Source organism: Scardinius erythrophthalmus, assembly GCF_964197995.2.
Source record: "Scardinius erythrophthalmus genome assembly, chromosome: 18".
NCBI classification, from domain to species: Eukaryota; Metazoa; Chordata; class Actinopteri; order Cypriniformes; family Leuciscidae; genus Scardinius; species Scardinius erythrophthalmus.
The window spans coordinates 8,183,305-8,197,397 of NC_138238.1; the positions used below are offsets into that span (position 1 = coordinate 8,183,305).

Sequence of the window (14,093 nt, forward strand, 5' to 3'; positions counted from 1 at the left end):
ACAGAGAGTTTGGTACATGTTAGATTCGACACCTTTGTTCCTTTGCGGTCTAAAGCTTTTTCCTCTCCTAATGCAAATCAGTGGTGTTCTCCAATACTACTGAATGTTATCTGCTAATATTCACCAGAACGGATCACACAATGCAAGGGCCATCCACGTCAAATGGTGCGAAGTTAGTGTGCTGCAGCTACAGACGGGTGACACACTACAGAATGTCAAACCATGGAAAATATGAGAGCAGAGCATCCTGTTTTAACTGCACTGTGGTGGTTTAAATAGAGACTAAATATCTAAAGATGAAGAGTGAGTGGCATAGAGATGTGCATGGTGAGAGAGGAAGGAAGATGGAGTGACAGAACAACAAGAGGAGACGACGTGGTAGCAGTTTCTACTGTATGAAGAAACAGTTCAGTTGCAGGTCCGACCTTTAACAGGAAACGGCAACTTCCGCACCCTAAATGAAACACTGCGCTCCTAAACATGAGACGTTTGTGAAGACTCAACACTTGTGTCCATTTAAGCGTCTGACTCTTTGATAGAGCACTAAAGAAAAGCTGTCGGCATCCTTCACCTTATTACATTGCTTGTGTTTCAGAGATCTGAATAATCGGGTGAGGTGCATCTCATGTAAAGGAGTGTAGGTCAAAAACAGCCGTAAAATATGGTACCAGTCCAAGATGGGGCAGCCACACAGGGGGAAAATCTACTTCTTCCTCCTAAAGAGGTTAGTAAAATGCATGGCTATTTAAAAATCTTTTATTTATTTGTATTTTTATTTTATGGGGGATGGGTGGGGTGTGTCAAAACGGTCTTCATAAATTATTTCGAGCGTAAAGCTTGATATGTTGCATTCTCACATCTTAAGTATGAAATTATTAGTTGACATGCCAAACAGTGACAGCAGTGTCCCACAGTGCTTTATTTTAAAACGAATGTAACCTTTTTAATAATACTTTTATAAGTATCGTACAGTTTTGCTGACCTCATTTAATTGAGTGATAAAATGTGTACTTCTGCAAAATAAGTTATCACACTACAGGACTATTTTGAGCAATTATTAACTGCAAAAATGCCAAAAGGTGATTAAAAATGGTACATTTTAACCTAAACTCTTGATGTTAAAACACACACACACACACACACACACACACACACACACACACACACACACATGTTGGGTTTCCATGTTTTATGGGGACATTCCATAGACATAATGATTTTTATACTGTAATGGTATATTTTATCCTATAACCCTAAGCCCATCACAGAAAACTTTCTGCATTTCTACATTTTCAAAGAAGCATCACTTAGTATGATTTATTGATTTATAAGCTGTTTTCCTCATGGGGATTCCTGGTATTGGGGACATGTTTCTGGTATATATATATATATATATATATATATATATATTCTCAATATCACAGTTAATGGCCACAACCACTGGTTCCTTTTCCAGGGCCACACATTTGTTCCTGTATTTTTTTATTTTCAGTTAAGGCGTCTTTACTCGCTACACACTATAAATGTGTTCTGTCACAGAAAAACCCATGATTGCAGGTCACTGTCATGAGGTTTCCTTATTGCTAATAATAAGGAAGTACAGAGCACAGCAGAGACGACATGCCAATATCACATATTTGCATTGGAATTTTCCGTGTAGAGCCTTGCACTTGATAATTTATCACATAAGGGTTTACGTGAACTTATATATGTGATTTATTTTATATCTTGGAGTAATTAGTAACAGACAAACATATGATGTAATAATTATGTCATGATCACAGAGTCTATGAATAAAGACTTGTGTTTGAATTCATTCATTCCCATATCAGTCGTATTTGACTCTTGGTGATTCTAAGGGTCATGAGTTTTCTTGGTGATGATTTTTTTCCGGGTCCGGACACTGGGTCTTTCCCCAATCCTTCCCGTTACATGTGGGCTTGGTGTTCACACATACATTTACACCTACGGACGATTTAACATCTCCGATTCACCTATACTGCATGTTTTGGGATTGTGGACATGCAAACTCCACACAGAAAGGCCTCCTGGCTCAGCCGGGACTCGACCTTCTTGCTGAGAGGCGACAGTGCCGTAGTACTGTAAGAAGTACACAGAAGTACTGTATTTGGATGTTGTTTCTGTATTATTTTTAACAATGCTTTTGTACACTTATTATCAATAACTTTCTTTGTTTTATATGTTTCTATCTGTAGTCCCACAATGAAAGTGCAGGGTCCACTCGGATCCGACCGAGACAGGTGAGTTTGTTTGTTTGTTTGTTTGTTTGTTTGTTTGTTTGTTTCTTTCTTTCTTTCTTTCTTTCTTTCTTTCTTTCTTTCTTTCTTTCTTTCTTTCTTTCTTTCTTTCTTTCTTTCTTTCTTTCTTTCTTTCTTTCTGAATTTAATTGAAACTCTTGTTTCCCTTTCAGTCTTCCCCTGCGAGGAGAATTGGCATGACCAGAAAACTAAACAGAAAGGTAAGGAATTATTCCTTCTGTAATCTATCATAAACCATTCTTTAAAAGGGATTTTAAAACTGTATTGATGCCACTTATATTTTCAAAAGTAGGAGCAGTGCTGGGTAGATTACTTACAAATTGCAGTCTGTTACTGATTCCAAATTACGAGACAAAAATTGTAGTTAGTAATGTAATCCATTACATTACACCTTTATGGTGAAATAATCAGACTACTTTTTGATTTATTTTAGATGACCTTTGACCTAACTTGTTTATCACATTGATTTGAATTGTATAATCTTGTACCATATTGATAAAAAAATATAATATATATATATATATTTCATCCTTTGTTATCAATAGCATGAAGTGTATTTAATATTACATTACATCAGGGTTTCCCAAGCTGGGGTTTGAGATGGAACTGCAGGGGGTTCATGAGTTTAATAAAAAGCCATCAAGTAATTCAATCATAAACATGTAAAATTAAAATGAACACTTGCTAAAAAACGATTTTTAATAATTTACTGCCATTGTGAGAATAACATGTAATCATGTAATCAATAAAAAAGTAACTGTAATCTGATTACAAGTATTTTAAAATATACTATAATATAATTACAAGTACTTAATGTTTGGAATCTGATTACATGTAATCAGTTACTACCCAGCAGTGAATAGGACATTTTATTATTTAAACCAATTATTGTATTTGCTATATCTCCAAGGATTTCAAAGACTCAGAGAACCCAGAGGAGAGTGAAAAGAGACATAAAGAGAAGGAGGTAATGATTCATCAGAGTCAGATAACTTCAAGTGTTTTCCTGTGAGCATTGTGAAATAATGTCTATTATTGTCCCTGTAGCTCAAACCGCTGTATAAGGAACTTCTGTACACAATCAATCATAGTTTAGGAAGACCACACACAAAAGAGCGATACAGTGCCAAGCAGTTTCAAGACTATATCAGAGAGGTAATACAACACAGACTTCTGGATTATTCTTTTTTTATATAGTCTTGTAGTTGTTAAAGTATTGCATTTAGTATTTTTTAATAATTGTGCCTTAAATATTCATTCTCTGACAGGCATTCTCCATGACAGAGGCAGAGCATAAAACCTTGAGTGAAAAAGTCCAGAGCTCGTTGGTAAGAATAATGTCCAAAATTTTACATAAAATGATTATATAATCTCCTGTGTCACATACTGTATGTGTGTTCACATACTGTAGCTGGTCAAAACCCCAGGAAAGTATTATGTGTTCTCATGTGAACGGAAAAGCATCTGCAAACTTGACAGGCAACAAAAAAAAGCTTGCCTCTTACCGCATACCAGTGATGTTTTTTTAGCTTGTTGTTTGTTGTTGTTGTTTTTTTTATTATGCAAATTTCTCCACGACTAGGTCCCGATCTACTGCCTCGTAGTTACAGTGAAACAAGCTAAGGGAATTCTGGGGAAGGACATTAGTGGTATGATTTGATCTGCATTTTATTAAACGAGGGTTGTTAATTTTACAGTATAGTATAATAAACATACAAAACCTCATTGGATTTTCAGACATTTTTAAAATAACTAATATCCAGACAACCTCTTACATGTGCATTTTTGATAACAGGATTCAGTGATCCGTACTGCCTGCTGTCGATCCTACATGAAGACAAGGATTCTCATGGAGCTGGATCATCCAATAAACCTCAGAAAGCAGTAGTGCGGGATTCAGCGAAGGGGCAGGTGTTGGAGACAACCATAAAGAAACAGACCCTCAACCCCATCTGGAATGAGACCTTCAAACTGTGAGTACGCAAAACTTTTATAGAAAGTATTCGACCGGCTGTTGATGGATCGTTTTGTCTCAACGCTTGCTCCTCTTTTACAGAGAGTTTGAAGACATCTCAAATGCCAATTTCCACATTGAGATGTGGTGAGTGAAGAGATTTTTTGAAATACTGATTGGATTGTACTGGATATGTTTTTAGTATATTTTAATTCTAAATACCTCAGAAATGTTTGTTTTAAAGGGACAAAGATGAGGAGGTTTCACTGGTGCAAAAATTTGATGAGTTTCGCACAAACATCCATGGACTTAAAAGGTTTGAAACATTTAAGGCTTTAGAATTAGCTTTTAAAAGCTTTTACAAGTGTAAATAAATATTTTTTAATTAAAGTATTTCACATAACAATTTTCCAAATAGCGCTGGCATTTAATTTAATGCTGAGTGCTCATCTGTCTCTTCACAGGATGCTAAAAGATGCAAAAAAAGAGAAAGGCCAGGATGATTTTTTGGGGTATATTGTTCTAAAACTGAAGGTATTCTGCATCACACTGGTTTATGACTGCATTATTATGATTTTCAACCTATCAGACCTGTATCAAGCCCTGTCCTACATTGTTTACAAATATTGTTTATGCAATATTTAAATAAATCTTATAATATGATATTATTATTATCATAATATAAAGTACACGGAAATCTCAATCTCTCATATTTCTGTTGCATGGCATGTGCTTTACTGTATGTATGTGTGTTGTGGGCAGGACCTGCATTGCACAGAGGACACATGGTATAACCTGGAGCCCCGAACAGAGACATACCCAGACAGAGGACAGTGTCATCTTCAGCTTAAATTCATTCATAAAGAGGTGAAGGCTTTTTCTCCTGTGTGAATCAGCTGGTCATAATGTTGTCCAGTACTTAAAATTGTGCTTTTAACTGGTAAAGATCACAAAAAGGATTTTCCACTGTGTTGCAAGTACTTTTTTAAGAAGTGTCATTTGAATGTATGTTTTTTTTTTTTTTTTTTAAGTGAAGTGCAACTGTGTGAATGACCACAGCATGTGGCCTTATTTTCAATTCATATTGTAATGTTTGAGAACTGAACCTAAAAATGCATGCATGATTATTTATGGCATGGTTATTATCATTAACTAAGATAAAACCAAAACTGTTAAAAAACATTGTTAATCGAAATAAAACTAAAATATAGTATAAATAAGAGGTGATGTAGAAATGTTGCCTTGGCAAATAACTGAAATAAATTTGAGTTGAACTGGAAATAAATAAGAACTAAAACTGGAATAAAAATAAATTAAATCTAAAAAGTAATATTTAGAAAAAAATAATAAAAATGACAAAAGCATACACAAAGTATAAACTAAAATTAAAATGAATGCTGAAAATATAAAAATAAATGTGAACAAAACTATAATAGTATATAAATACTGAAATAACAGTGATGTGTGGTATGTTATCCAAAGTGAATGACAAAGTGGCAAAGTTGTAAGAGACAATTGGATAAAAGCGTAAGAAAGACTATTTCTAGATGGTTCTTTCTTGACTCCTTTGAAATAGACCAAAAATAAAGCTAAACCAGAGATGAACATTGCATACACTAGTACACTTCATATATAGTTTATTTACTTGATTGTTGAATCTGATGGTTGAATTATGATTGGCAGAGAGATGAGAACCTGAGTGCTGGACGGAGTCCTTATGTGAACTACTGTGGCATCCTGCAACAATTTGTTCAAGCTCATATCTCTAAACAACAGGTACTGTAATCTTTAACAGAGAATTTATGAAAGCTTCTCTGAAAAATGATGAAATATCTTTCTAAAACGGCCACTGTTTATGTAAGCTTCAACAACACTTCCTGCTGCACTATTACTGCTTATATACTGTAAAGTTTAAACTCAGCTATTCTTTTCATAATATTTTCTGCATCTCTCTCTCTCTCTCCTTCATTCCTAATCTGCTCTCACCCCTCAGGACAGTAACCCGTGGAAGGGAGAGTTGTGTGGGGAGGGGACGGCCCTGCTCGAGTACTATGCTAACCAGAATGACATTTCACCTTTCCTCCAAGACTTGGCGTAAGAACTTGTCATATTTCACGCTTAACATATCTGAACTCAACGGTGTTAGTGAGCAGTTTAAATGTAATGAATGGAGTACATGCTGACTGTTTTAAATCTATTTTGCATTTGTGTGGGTTGTTTGTGGGGTTAAACAGGAAGTGGGTAGCATACAGCAAACTTTACCAAAACCTGGAGGTGGACTCAACCGTGCTTTTCCAGCAGCTAACCAGTATAGAGTATCACTGGTGCCAACAGGAACTCCCCTACCAGCAGGTTGGTGATTCTTGTGCAGTTTTTTAGCCTATGTGATATGAAAGTTGACACATACAGATTTCAGAGTGGGTGTTGATGTACAGAATTAGAAAGTACTTTCTACGCTGCATCACAAGCAGGAATGTTGCAACAGTGTCACATGATGTGTTCACAGTTTATCACATAAATCATTAGTGTTTTCAAATGATATCATGTCATCAAATCCAAGCGTCATGTTGTGGTAAAGTCGAGCTGTCTTTCAAAAATGTTTCATGGCAAACATTTTTGTGGATTTCTGCTGTTTTTGTGTATATATAAAATACTGTATATACATAAATACATAGACTACCGTTTATTTTAATTTTTTTAAGAAAATACTTTTATTTAGCAAAAATGCATTAAATTGATCAAAAGTGAAGACAAACACATTTGCTAAAAAGGAGCATGTGACACTGAAGACTGGAGTAATGATGCTGAGAATTCAGCTTTGCATCACAGGAATATTCATTTGAAATTATATTAAAATAGAAAACAGTAATTTTAAATTTGAATGGGTTTTTTTTCACAATATTTTTTTTACTGTATTTTTTATCAAAAAAGACTTTAAAAACCTTACCAACCCCAGACAGGTATATGTATATGCTGTATATATGTGTTATATGTCCGCCTAGGACAATTTACATCTTAACCCTTTATTGAAATATTATTAAAAATTATTTCACATGTTGTTAATTGTTTTATTTGTGATACTGCAATGAAACATGCCAAACTGAGTGGACATATTTTTTGGACAGGCAAGAAATCAGGAAAACAAGAGAGAACCAAACAAATAATAATAACTGATTATATTGTATATCTTCCTGCATAGTAAAATAAAACTTGTAGCTATACACGTGGTAACCTGCAATTGTTACCTTTAAGAGCTATTTGTACCTGATTTGACTCATACAAATTAGTTTTGTTGGTATAAATTAATGAGCATATATAATATATATATAAGTTCAAATATTTTTGTCGGCTAATTTACCATTTTTAGTTTTTCCAGTGTATTCTGCCTTTCTTTTTTTTTGCCAGATAATTTGGATAATCAAGATAACCTTTACCAAGTTTAGTGTTTTGTTTGTTTGCTAACAGAAACAGGAGTTAGGTGACTCTCTGCATGGGTTTCTGCAGTATGGGCTCTGCTTAGTGTCCAAATACAGGGACATCTATGCTCCAACCCCTAAAACAACTCCACGGCTACATACACTGCTCAGGTAACACACGCATAACATAAGTTAACCATGGATAATTTGTTTCTGTCTATATTGTTTGTATGCAGAACTCCCATAAAGTATATTTATGTTTTGTGTTTATATAGAGTTCTTGTCCAGATCTGTAAGACCCGAGCATTTCAGAAGCTCAATCCTGCTCAATTTGACTTGCACGTTGAGGTCACAGATGCTGTTGTTGTGAGTTTATTTTATACTTTCAATATATAGATCTTACATGTAACACCACAATAGAATACTTTTTGCACACCTGTCCAAAATAATGTTAATGAGAGCAAACAGGACAGTTTTGGGACTTTATATGTATGACTCAATTCAAATATTAAAAATTAAACACATTTCAACTAAATATTTTAATGGTTATTTATTTAAAAACTTTTAAAAGTCTTAGTCACCTAAAAGCATGTTCCTTTTCTCCCAGAATGGAACCGTAGAGTGGTTTAACATCAAAAAAGGTTTACATCAGCCCATGACTAAGGTGAGAAACCATGCAGATTATTGACATTCATTCTAGATGTATATAGAAAAATATAGGCTATTATTCCAATCATTTTGTGTGAGTTTAGGTTCATGATAATTGCTCTTTGACAGGATCTGTTGGAGAAGGTCAGCGCCCTCTCTCTGTTGATTGGAGAAGTGCAAGAAGACATTCGACTCAGTAAAGATGTCTGGAATAAGGTGTTTGTCAGGTAAGAATAATGAACTGTAGATATACTATAATTTATTTAGGCAATTTGTGTGCCACTTAAACAATGGTCAGATAATTTGATAGCCATTCTTGTCCATCACATTACTGACAAGTAGCCTTTATGACTCTTTGTAATAAAATACTCTCTGTTTCCAGTGCTGTGCAGTTGGATGTTTTCACTGTGGTTTACCAAAAACTGGACTCTCTGGTGAGAATCAAGAAATATACATAAAAAACTACTCTGCATTTCTTCTCTGATTAGACTTTTTGTATGGTCTGTAGATTATTGGTTGTCCATTAACTGTTGTGTGTGTGTGAACAGCTGGCTGATGAGTTGCGAGATACACTCTCTCAGTTGGAGAATCAAATGGATCAGCCGCTGGCAAACAGCCTGTTTCCTGTCTATCTCACTTTGCAAGCCATCCACAAAGACAAAGCCTTCTTACAAAAAAGGTCAGATGTTTGCCACTGTTAATATTTAATCGGAATGCATTTTGTTCATAACCTTGAGAGAACCTTACCACAACGTTAGCTAAAGTCCTAAAAATGGCTGGGGTATTTTCTGTCTTTATCACAAACATGAAGTATTGATTTCTCTTGTAGAGGGAAGTTACTGCAGCTCACAAGTTTCCATGAGGACTTCAGAGATGCTCTTCCATATTGGTTAAACAAAGCCTTTAGCACCACAATGGCGAGGGTGGAAAAGGCTGTGCAAGTGGATCAGGTAAAAACTGTTTTATCGTTCTTATTAATTCACATTAAGCAAATAATGTAAATGGCGTGAGAAGTTGAACAAGTTGACATGAAGCTGAAGGTTCATACTCACATCGTGTCTCTCTGCGTCTCTCTTGTAGTTGCAGCCACTGCAGACTGGAGCAGTTCCCATCAAGCACAGCTCTTCTGCAGTGGACATTGCAGCATGTTTGCATCCTGTTTCTCAGCTCTGGGAACAGTTGAGCTGGCCTGACCCGGAGGAGGCCTTCATGCTTATGGTCAAACTCACAGAGGTACACACATGCATGCACATGCATTTAATTAAACTGTGGGATACAGTGGATGTGCATTTTACAGTGTGACCAATAGCTCTCTCTTAATTCGTGTGCATTGTGTGTTACAGGATGTGTGTAAGATTTCATCAACTTACTGTCAGATGCTGAAGGCTCGAGTGAAGGAGCTCTCTGTGAACTCGGATCGAGACAGTGCTATAAAAATGGTGAGATGATGATGATAATAATGATAATGTCACTCATATTCACTGCACTTGCTGCTCAAAATCCTAATCTAAATGTTTCTGTCTATGGATAGTGGTTAGAAACCATGAGCCCTATTCAGAGCCCTATGTTTCACAGACATATTTTCACCCCGATTCGAAACAAAGACTTCTTTGTTTTTCTTGCTAATCCAGTACGGAATTTTTGTGAAGGTTGATATTTACTTCTTTGAATGTACCCTTTTTTTATTAGTAATTTACATATTTTGATATCTGGATTACCTTCACTTTTACTTAAAATAATATAAAATAAAATAAAATAAAAAGCATACATCCACAGCACATGATTATGTTTAGAAAACATGAATAGTGATATAGATTTCTTATATTTACATTTCTTTCAGATGTGCATGGAAAATTACTTATTCGTACTATATCTGGTTGTTAGCTGATATGTAGAATATTCTGTCTGGTTTATATAATAATTTGTATTAACATGCGTTTTTTATATGTTCCGTATCAATATTATATGTTCTTTAACTTTGCATGATGTTTTAGCTTGATTTTTATGATTATCTGCATTTGGTTATAATTGTATCTCCTCATGGTTTAGCTGTGCGTGGTCGTGAACGATCTAGAGCATCTGCACACCATTCTAACATGTCTGCCACAGCGGCTAAACTGGGCAGGGCTCCGGGAACGCACGCAAAACGTGATTGGAGAAACGCAGTTCCAGAATACACTCCCATCACAGCTGCAACACACACAATCCCTCCTGAACCGAGAGATCCGTTCTGCAGTCGACACGCTCGGGAAGAAGGTATCATAACTGCGATTACATTATCAATGGCATCAGATGAGAGATTATTTCATTTGTCATTTCATAGTTTTATATAAATGTTACTATTGAGAGTACAATCTGTGTCTCCAAACTGGCATCTATACTCAGTGTTGGGTGTAACGCATTACAAGTAATGCGAGTTACGAAATCAGATTACTTTTTTAAGTAACGAGTAAAATCATAATTTTGAATTTACAACTAAATATATGAGTAACATTTTCAAATAAGTAACACAAGTGACTTTGTTTTCCCATTTATTGACTGAAAGCTCTTCTGTCCCCATGTTGAGTGAAATTGTGAATAAGGGCAGAGGCGTTATTGTAGTTCTTGACTAAGTGTCAGCAGGCAGTTACTCATCTTACTTGCACAAAAACAGATTCAGGATTCCTCAAAATGAATAAAAACCGTGAAATGCAAACTCTGAATATTACACACATCTCCAGTAATTAAATATGTTGAATAGCACAAATATACTTTATGTATTTAATCTCACTTTATAGACCGATGTCTTTGCTGCTTACCTTTGAGGATTCAATTCAACCATACTAATAAGCTAAAAGGACTTTTTTTTTTTTTTTCTAAAGTAAGTGTTGAACTTTTGTTTGTTTGAGCTGCGCCCTCCACTGTACAGGCGTGAATTTACATTTCCTTCAGCCTGAGGCTTTTTATTTCACTTTTGGTGTGAAAATAGGACCAAAAATAGAACTTTTTTGTTATTAAAAAAAACAAGCAAGGCCAGCCCAAGTGAGAAAAACTAATGCAAGAGTAACATAGCCCATTACTTTCCATAAAAAATGAACTAAGTAATACAATTAGTTACTTTTTGGGAGTAATGCAATATCGTACCGCATTACTTTTAAAAGTAAATTTCCCCAACACTGTCTATAGTACTGTTGTCAAAGTATGATGGGAATAACCTGCTTTAAATCATGAATATCAGCCTGATCTGAAAGGTTCTCATATCTTGCAGACATTTTTCATAACATGGCTATTGTTGAACAGAGCAACAAGTAGTGTTGCATGATCTTTTTGAGAACATTATTAAAGACCAGATAACTTTGAACACATGTATTATCAATGTTACTGGAAGAATGTTTGTTCATAACTTTGAGTGCACCTTGCCACAGCGTTAGCTAGAACATTCTCTGTTAGATGGAATAAGCCACTTTCCTCAGAGTAAGATTAACATGCCAGTTTTTCTATAAGAATAAGAGAGTGCTCAGTGATGCTTTCACAGAACAACCAGAACACATTTTATCATGTTTGTTGTAACTCTTTTTAGTTAAAGACAGACATTGAGACACATGTTCGCAACATGGCTTCGCGTCAAAGGCTTCCCTCCAGAGATACAGAGGAAGTAAGGCATTTGTTTTTGAGTTTTATCAGATAGAGGTTTAAAATGCCTTTTTTTCTAATCCACTGCAATACTGAGTATTTAAATCTCTATTTTCAGGCTGTGGTTCCTTTAATGAAATATCTGGAAAAAGAGTTGCAGTATATGAATGAGAATTTGGTTCAGGAGAATTTTAACAGGTATCTTAACTTTTTTTTTTTTTTTTTCAGCGTGACTATATCTGTATATTTTAGCCTTCTTGATATGTTTTAATTGTCTCTTTCAGTCTTCTTATGCCATTGTGGATGAACTCAGTTAAGATTCTGCATCAGATGTCTCAGCTAGAGGACAGTCACCTGGTTTACTTTCAGAGATTACTGTACACACTGCAGGTTAGTTCAGCCTTTCAGTCTATCCCTAAATATTACACTCCAGCATGTAACTCGTTTTGCTATTTCAAAGCGTTTGGTTTGTTTCTAAACTGTCAGAATTGCAAATTTCTACCCAGAACCACATATTAATACATTAAAAATACTCAGAACGCCTCAGTAACCTCTTAGCACGGTGGAAAGTTTTGCATAGATAAATCACTTCTCCTATTTTCTTCAGAAATGCAAAAATCTAGTTTTATGTGTTTGTTTTGTCAGTGTTTAGAACAGTGTTTTTATGCTGAAGGGAATGGACTACCTAATGAAACACTACATACTGAGGAATATAAGGTCAGTGGTGTTGTTTTATCCTCTTGTTTTTATATCTGTTTGTTCCCTTTCAAATATGTATACTTCTGCTCAAAAGTGTTTTTAACGTTCAGCAAAAATGCATTACTTTGATCAAAAGTAACAGTAAAGACATTTATGATTTTACAAAAGATTTCTATTTCAAATAAATGCTGTTTGTTTGAACTTTCTAATCATCAAATGACAATTTTTAACATTGGTAATAAAAAAAGCTCCAAATCAGTATATTAGAACGATTTCTGAAGGATCATGAGACATTGAAGACTGGAGTAATGATGCTGAATATTCAGATTTGCCATAACAGGAATTAATTACATTTTTAAATATATTCAAATAGAAAACACTTATTTTAAATTTACTTCTTATAATATTTCACAATGTGACTGATTTTACTATTTTTGATCAAATAAATGCAGCCATGGTGAGCATAAGAGACTTCTTTCAAAGAAAGAAAAAAAATCTTACCAACACCAAGCTTTTGAACGATTGTATCCATGATTATTTTTCCTCAGGCGTTGCGGGTAAACCTGACGCAAAACTCTTTAAGCTCCAATCAGCTGATAGAGAAGTTCTTCGAGAGGAATGTGTGGGAACAGGTGAGATCGGAGTATGAAATTACCCATAAGATCCAGCAAAGTGTTCCTGACATGGATTTGTTTACATTCTTACAGAAAGTGTTTAATGGAGAGAAATACGGAGCCGTCACTCTCATCACCTCGTACAAACGCTCGGAGGAGAAACTGCATGTAGAGGTTCTCAACGCTGTCAATCTAATTCCTCTCGACTCCAATGGTGAGAAGACAAACACTCTCCTTTTATATTATGCTTGCTAATCTAAAAGAATGTGGACATCTGATGAATCATGAGCCAGTAGGTCTTCTGTGGAACACAAAGGAAGATATTTTGAAGAATGTCTGTAACCAAACAGCTGATGGGCCCCATTGACTACCATTGATACTGTGGTTTGGTTACCCACATTCTTAAAAATATCGTTTGTGTTCAGCAGAAGAAATAAATTCGTACAGTTTTGGAACAACTTCAGGGTGAATAAATGATGACAGAATTTTCATTTTTGGGTGACTATCGCTTTAAAAATATCTGAATGTCATTGCATTGGCACATAAATGATGCTGCAGCTTTTCTCAGAACGAATTGTGTGCCTCTGATCCCTGTTGATCCTTTAAAACAGGATTGTTTTGTTCATTACAGGTTCCAGTGACCCTTTTGTTCAGCTGTCTCTAGAACCAAGACACGTGTTCTCTGAAGTCGAGTCACGATCCACCAAAATCAAGAACTGTGATCTCAACCCATTGTTTGAGGAGTCCTTTGAATTGTATGTAAAACGCAGCACTCACTCTCATGGCAACAAACACCCTTACGGATTCAGTTCACTTTTAGAATCTGAAGTCATTCAAAACTCCCTCTTTTCTCATTGGCTGGGTATTAAGA

The 14,093-nt window shown here is 35.3% G+C and overlaps 1 protein-coding gene across 2 annotated transcripts in view; it reads left to right on the forward strand.

The window, feature by feature from the left end:
• unc13d (unc-13 homolog D (C. elegans)) overlaps positions 1 to 14,093 on the forward strand; it is a 15,732-nt gene continuing 1,639 nt past the window's right edge. The window contains exons 1-33 of one of the 2 annotated variants that reach the window (XM_081393034.1): positions 190 to 418; positions 596 to 724; positions 2,217 to 2,261; positions 2,432 to 2,479; positions 3,190 to 3,246; positions 3,327 to 3,434; positions 3,548 to 3,607; positions 3,862 to 3,928; positions 4,075 to 4,252; positions 4,336 to 4,380; positions 4,478 to 4,549; positions 4,698 to 4,767; positions 4,996 to 5,100; positions 5,917 to 6,009; positions 6,227 to 6,327; positions 6,468 to 6,585; positions 7,699 to 7,820; positions 7,925 to 8,015; positions 8,257 to 8,313; positions 8,427 to 8,524; positions 8,680 to 8,731; positions 8,846 to 8,976; positions 9,127 to 9,247; positions 9,378 to 9,530; positions 9,641 to 9,736; positions 10,347 to 10,553; positions 11,857 to 11,931; positions 12,028 to 12,107; positions 12,194 to 12,299; positions 12,555 to 12,626; positions 13,157 to 13,240; positions 13,316 to 13,436; positions 13,854 to 13,977. In XM_081393034.1, coding sequence (XP_081249160.1) covers positions 662 to 724; positions 2,217 to 2,261; positions 2,432 to 2,479; positions 3,190 to 3,246; positions 3,327 to 3,434; positions 3,548 to 3,607; positions 3,862 to 3,928; positions 4,075 to 4,252; positions 4,336 to 4,380; positions 4,478 to 4,549; positions 4,698 to 4,767; positions 4,996 to 5,100; positions 5,917 to 6,009; positions 6,227 to 6,327; positions 6,468 to 6,585; positions 7,699 to 7,820; positions 7,925 to 8,015; positions 8,257 to 8,313; positions 8,427 to 8,524; positions 8,680 to 8,731; positions 8,846 to 8,976; positions 9,127 to 9,247; positions 9,378 to 9,530; positions 9,641 to 9,736; positions 10,347 to 10,553; positions 11,857 to 11,931; positions 12,028 to 12,107; positions 12,194 to 12,299; positions 12,555 to 12,626; positions 13,157 to 13,240; positions 13,316 to 13,436; positions 13,854 to 13,977 — 3,020 coding nt within the window. In that variant the 5' untranslated portion in view covers positions 190 to 418; positions 596 to 661. Of the gene's footprint in view, positions 725 to 2,216; positions 2,262 to 2,431; positions 2,480 to 3,189; positions 3,247 to 3,326; positions 3,435 to 3,547; positions 3,608 to 3,861; positions 3,929 to 4,074; positions 4,253 to 4,335; positions 4,381 to 4,477; positions 4,550 to 4,697; positions 4,768 to 4,995; positions 5,101 to 5,916; positions 6,010 to 6,226; positions 6,328 to 6,467; positions 6,586 to 7,698; positions 7,821 to 7,924; positions 8,016 to 8,256; positions 8,314 to 8,426; positions 8,525 to 8,679; positions 8,732 to 8,845; positions 8,977 to 9,126; positions 9,248 to 9,377; positions 9,531 to 9,640; positions 9,737 to 10,346; positions 10,554 to 11,856; positions 11,932 to 12,027; positions 12,108 to 12,193; positions 12,300 to 12,554; positions 12,627 to 13,156; positions 13,241 to 13,315; positions 13,437 to 13,853; positions 13,978 to 14,093 lie in introns of both variants that reach the window. The other variant, XM_081393033.1, reaches the window with a different exon arrangement.